This window comes from Homalodisca vitripennis, unplaced genomic scaffold, assembly GCF_021130785.1.
Source record: "Homalodisca vitripennis isolate AUS2020 unplaced genomic scaffold, UT_GWSS_2.1 ScUCBcl_3726;HRSCAF=9440, whole genome shotgun sequence".
NCBI classification, from domain to species: domain Eukaryota; kingdom Metazoa; phylum Arthropoda; class Insecta; order Hemiptera; family Cicadellidae; genus Homalodisca; species Homalodisca vitripennis.
Genome location: NW_025779835.1, coordinates 13,755 through 20,402, shown reverse-complemented (window position 1 = coordinate 20,402; position 6,648 = coordinate 13,755). Strand labels below are relative to the sequence as shown.

The following is a 6,648-nucleotide window of genomic DNA, read 5'->3' as shown; positions in this document are numbered from 1 at the left end:
AACAATATCAAAAACTATTGAGCGTTTTGAAATGACAGGGAGTGTACGTAATCGGCCAAAGTCGGGTAGGATACAATCTGCAACAGATGAAGAACATGCACTAGATGTTTTGCAAACATTTATTGAAGACCCACATACATCGCTCAGAAAAGCTGCACAGCAACATGATATGCACCCTATGTCTGTGAGTAAGATTTTGAAAATTAATAAATACAAACCATTTAAAGTTCATTTAGTCCAACAGTTAAGTGACGATGATTACGACAGAAGAGTTGAGTTTTGTGAACTTGTGATGCGCAAATGTGATGACAATAGAGATTTTCTGACCAACATACTATTTTCTGATGAGGCAACTTTTTTCCTAAATGGCAATGTTAACAGGCACAATTGCCGTTACTGGGCTAGTGAAAACCCACATTGGATTACTGAGTCCCATTCACAGCAACCACAAAAACTGAACGTATGGTGTGGAATTTTAGGTAACAAAATTGTTGGACCCTTTTTCATCAATGGAAATTTAAATGCCGAACTTTACTACAATATGCTCCAAAATGAAATAATCCCAGCTATTCAAATTGCATCAGGAGAATACTTTGATAATGTATGGTTTCAGCAGGATGGTGCTCCACCCCATTATGGGAGACAGGTAAGAGAGTATTTGGATTTAAGGTTTCCTCATAAATGGATTGGCCGAAGAGGAGAAATCGAATGGCCTCCAAGATCTCCGGATTTGTCACCAATCGATTATTTCCTATGGGGTCATTTAAAATCCAATGTTTATAGAAGAAAGCCTCATAATTTGGAAGACCTAAGAAACAGGATTATAGAGGAGATTGCTTTGATAACTGAAGAAATGTTAGGCAACTCTGTCGAATCATTTTACACAAGATTGGCTCATTGTCAAACCGTAGAAGGAACACAGTTCGAACAATTGCTTTGACACCAAATGCAGGTAAAACGTTTGTTGTAAGACTTTTCTAACAGCATACATTATTTTTTATTTGTAATAAGAAATCAATAACATAAGTATTTCCATAATTGTACTGTAATAAAAACTGGCAAATTTGTGCTAATAGAACCAGCTTAAAATGAAATTTTTGTTTTATTTAATTGAACATTTTAAAAAATGCTAAAAAATTAGTGTAACACATTTTGTGGCAAGAACCATGTTAAAATTACATTGTTGAACATCAGTAAATTTTTAATACTAAAAATGCTCTATTTTCTGATAGAATAATTCCTTTGAGATGCGGTTTGTGGCATTCAATTCAGTAAGCTATTACCTTTAAAATTATGTATCACAAGGTATAGGCTTCCATTAGGAATATTCACGATACCCTCGGCAGGACGTCCCCCGTTGGTGTGACATAACAAAACATTGTTCCAAAAAGTAGATGCCCAATCTCTATCACGATTGTAAGAGGTTTAAAATTTATATTTAAATTATTAAAGGATATATTTGGGTGTTTCCAGACATAATATACACCCTGTATGTAGACGAACCTCATCTATGGATATGGATCCACGATAGCACTACAACATAAGTATGCAATTGAATACAGTTGATATGAGAGCCGAATAGAATTATGTGACCACACGGATAGACAGCGATCGAGAAGAAACTAACAAGAATCAGCGAGCCCCTTTGTCAAATTGAGGTAGGCAATATGTATAACATTAACTTAGTTGTCAATATTTAACATACTTATTGCCCTAATTTTCCCAAATCGTTTCTTATTATACATCTAAAGTATATAAAGAATATTTGTGCCAAGTTACATGTTCCATCGATTTTCAGAAAATGTAATGTGTCAGTCAATTGTATTTGGGTTTTATATAAATGTATCATTTTATTATGGACAGTACTATGTATTATGTTAGGTCAGTTTTCTTATCTGTTTTGTAAATTACTGCTCAACAGTGATACTGAAACATGTCCAAGATTTAATTATGTTGCCAAGGTTTTGACATATTGTTAATCGACAATCATAGATCAGAGTCATGACATCAGTACCGTGAGCTTCAGGATTACAAATATAAAAAACTACCTATTTTAAGTATTAAATTACCCTGGACTTCAGAAAATGTTTTAATTGTAAGTAGTTCTTTAAATCATCGTGGTTGTGCACTTACCTTCACATTTATTAAATATATCATATATTTCAAATATATACTAGTTTTTATTACAGCGACAAATATATGATCATTCAAAACTAACGGTACGTACTATAAATTGGGTATGTAGAGGAATAACATTGCGTAAGGATGAGGCCTAGGGGAGGCTATTAGTGTAAGGGGTTTGAGTGTCCTCTTCTCATGCTGCCTTTTCTCTACAGAAATATCAGTTGTTTTTTGTATTGAAAAGGTTATTTTTCCCCTGTGTAATTTAGAAATAATAAATACTCTCAATAATGCTATATCTGTATTGTTAACTAATTATAATTAAGTAATTCAAATAACCACTAAAATATGAATAAAATATGTTTTAGGAGATTAAAAAACTACTGATACTCGGTATTGTAAGTTACGCAATTTTATTGTACCACACATGGTATTAAATAAAATGTTCAGATTATAATATGTTAAGGGCCCGCAAGTGGTAATCTGTATTAACCGGTTAAACAATTGATTAAACATCTGTATGATTGCTTAAACAATATTTGAAAATACGTTTTAGTTTCCTAAAGGTCCGACACTAATGCCTCCGGTCATCAATATGGCTGCGATGGCTCCCTGGGTGTTGCCTCCCACTAATGATGACGAACGAATAACACCCCTCGATATAGTCACTATCACATAACACGATCAAGTTCTAGAGAATCAATGCCTGAAAAAATCGTTTTATAGGAATTCTTTAAGAGTTGTGGGCTCATAAAAGGTTTTAAACCATACTAATTAAACATGAAAGTTACCTAATCGCTTACTAATAAGTGTATAATAAATTTAATAGTAAGTGTTCCTTATGATTGGGTGTCCGGCAGGGTTGCCCCCTCTCACCGCTGCTGTTTAACCTGGTGATGGAGTCGCTCATTAGGCCGCTAGTGGCGCTGGAAGATTTGCACGGGGCCGACCTGCATGGCACGCGGATCAGTGTCCTCGCGTATGCCGATGACCTGGCATTAGTCGCGAGGTCTGAAGCGTCGCTGAGGGCGCTGATCGAGACAGTCGTCCCTGCTGCCAGGTGGGTCGGTCTTGAATTTAAACCCGCCAGGTGTGCCACGCTTCACGTGGCCAGGCGGGCTGTAAGGCCAACTGAGTTTTTGATGGACGGTACTCCTCTTAGGGTCCTTGGCGAGGGTGAGCCTTATCAACACCTGGGGGTCCCCACCGGGATGAGAGTGGATCAGACTCCGGTGGCTACCATCACGAGGCTCGAGGGTGAGGCCGCCTCTATATTCGGAAGTATGCTTGCCCCCTGGCAGAAATTGCATGCCTTGCGCACCTTCCTGGTTCCGCAGTTGATTTTCAACTTTAACACTGCTAGGATCAGGAAGACGAGCCTGCGCGACCTTGATAAATCGATCAAGTTGGGGTGCAAGAAAATAATGAACCTCCCGCAGCGTGCCAGTGCAGAGCTGTTCGCGCTCCCCCCCTCCTGGGGTGGAGCTGGCCTCCTGCCACTCTCAGACCTCGCGGACCTTTCGGCTGTGGCTCACGCCTTCCGCCTCTTGACGTCACCTGACCCTAAGATCGCACACCTGTCGCTTGAGGGTCTCGCTGTCTCTGCTGGTCAGCGGACCGCGGCAAGATTCGGTATGGCGTTCCTCGTGTCATACCTGAACGGGGAGATTGGCGGTGACACGAATGTGGCGACAACCTTTTCCTTGGCCCGGTCTGCACTTAACCGCCTCTCCAAGCGTCTCCCCGACCTTCGGTGGGGGTGGTGTGAGGAGAGGAGATCTTTCCAATTGTCCGTCCCTGGGGAGAGGTTGACCATCACGGTGGACGGCGGCTCCCGGTCCAAGCTCTCCTCTGTCCTGCGTTCCTCCCTGCAATTCCACTTCCGGTCCGTCCTTTCAAATAAACCGGACCAGGGCAGGGCCATTCGTGTCACCGCTGGTTGCCCCTCCTCCAACCACTTCCTTTACGAGGGACGCCATACGCGGTTCGCTGACTGGCGGTTCATCCACAGGGCGCGGTTAAATGTACTCCCCCTCAACGGTTGCAGACGGTGGGGTGCCGGCGACCGCCGGTGTCGCCGGTGTGGCCGCCATGATGAGACCACGGCACATGTGCTCTGCCACTGTTTGCCTACCATGTCCGTGGTCTCTAAGCGGCATGACGCGGTGCTAGACCATCTAATTGCTGCAATCCGTCCGTCGCCGGGGGTGGAGGTCCGCCGGAATCAGCGTGTCCCTCTGGACCGCCTGCTGGTCAACCGTGAGGTCCCGGATGACTTAGTACGCCTCCGTCCGGACGTGGTGGTCATCGATGATTGTCGTAAAACCATTCGAATTGTCGATGTCACCATGCCCTATGAAGACGGTTGGCGGGCTATAGTCGAGGCGAGAGAAAGGAAACACGCCGCTTACGCCCCGCTCGCCCGGTTCCTGCGCTCCGGCGGCTTCACGGTAACTGTGGATGCCTTTGTCGTCGGTGCGTTGGGTGCTTGGGATAGGGCTAACTGAGACACCCTGGCTCGCCTGGGTGTTTCACGGCAGTACGGTGTTGCCCTCTCTCGCCGTTGTGTCTCCACAGCGGTCCAATGGAGCCGGGACCTCTATGTCCAGCATGTGACGGGTGTGCCCCAGTACCGTCAAACTCAAGATCGTGAGCAGGATCCTTAGTTTAGTAACCATTAGTATAAGTATTTATTATAAATCTTTTATTGATCCTGTTATGAGAAGCGCTTTTGTTACATGTACATTTACTATAGTTTATTAATTGTTAGTCATTTTATCGATTTTATTGTTATTTAGTAAGTTAGTATTTTAATTAGTATTAGTTAGATTAGTTCTGGCCTGTATTAGCATGTTTGTTTTTTTAAGTTATTACGACACTTGCATGTGACGCTACCTATGACTGTTTGTTTTAATGCATGACTTTGTGATCTAGATTGGAAAATAATAATAAAGCCAAAAAATATAGATCCATCATTAGCATCTTCACAAAATCTGGTACAAAAAGACAGCTTTCAGAAAAGAGGCCAAATATCAATAAAATTTCAGTTATTTAATATTGTTTTGACGGAAAGTATAGACAACGCCTTTTTTCTGGTAAGTCCAAGAACTAAGTTTGTATTCAATATATCCCTAATACTATTACATATTCTTGAACAATTTTATTAAACTAACTTTTAAGATGTGAATCAGCACTGAGAAAGAAAGTTGTTACTGTATGTTTGTTACCAAGTTTGGTACGATGTTTAAATAACCCTATTAAAGAATTTCAAAAAATACACTGCATTAAACTTGTTTTGTATTTATATAAATGGCTCACAACTAAAGAAGGCTTTCCCAACAAAATCAATTGAAATAATGATTTATTTTCTTTCAAGGTTTACATGTTAATACATTAATTATATATTAATTTCAATTTATATATCAATAATTAAAATCAAAAAATTATAATCAAAACATATATGGAACATAGCTTCTCCTAACCCGCAACACAGGTGATAAATACACCTAAGACGAATACCTAATCAATGTTTCCAAGTAGACACATTAATGAGGTCAGTATAGTTGTTCACCTACCTATAGCGCGTGAATAACATAGGAGTACCTTATGTCTACGCTATACTAACTATTCAATAGTAAGCAATACTTTATACTTATTCGTAGATGACAGGTGGGACAAATCAATTAACGAGCTTTATACTTGCAACAAGTTTTGAACTGCATAATATAGTATATTAAAATACAGATGAATAAATAAAAATATATAAAAGTCCCATTTGATCACGTCCTTTGTACAGGATGTAAATATTCTAATATGCCTGGATTTTAGTCTTGACACAAACTTTAGAGAATTTTTTTTACTCATCTCCAAACTTCATGATCAATCAGACATTCAGTAATAAATGGCCTTTATCAGTTCATCACTTATCCGCAGGCCGTCATTAATCCACATACTGTCATTTATAAATGACAACCAATTTATATTAACGATTTGAATTTTACTTGTTGTATTGAGTTTATTATTCTTTAAATAAATGGTATGCATTAGTTATATACTTGTTAGTTTACTTTCTAGTCTATCTGTTGGGTACAAAGTTTGGTATCGATTTTAAACTTAAACTTTTCAAAAAACCTAGGAACACAAAGTTTTTATTATAACTTAGTTTAGTAGTTTAAAACACATATGTAACAGACATTCTCAGATACAATATAACTGAATCGCAAAAAGTGAGGGCTCTGTGGTGTAGCATACTCGCCCAGCAAGTAGGATAGCCGAGTTCGAGTCCCGCGGAGTAAGCACTTATTATATCAATCTTTATTGAAATTATATTTAAAAAAAAACCAAACATGTTTCTTCAACTGTAAAGCTTAAGTAACAGAAAAAAAAAACTAAAAATGAATGGTTGGAGCGTGAGTTCCTATGTACAGTATTTCTTAAGCGAAAGTTGTCATTAATTCGCTTTTTGGTCTGGTCTTGGATAAAATACAATTTTAATCAATTTAAAATTAAAGTAACAAAGAACTATAT

General features: G+C 39.3%; 1 protein-coding gene across 1 annotated transcript; it reads left to right on the top strand.

Moving 5' to 3' along the window:
* The first annotated feature begins 3,017 nt into the window (after positions 1–3,017).
* On the top strand, positions 3,018–4,628 carry LOC124372654 (uncharacterized protein T26G10.4-like). The gene has a single exon (XM_046831059.1). The coding sequence runs from the start codon at positions 3,018–3,020 to the stop codon at positions 4,626–4,628; it is 1,611 nt and encodes a 536-aa protein (XP_046687015.1).
* Positions 4,629–6,648: the final 2,020 nt, after the last annotated feature.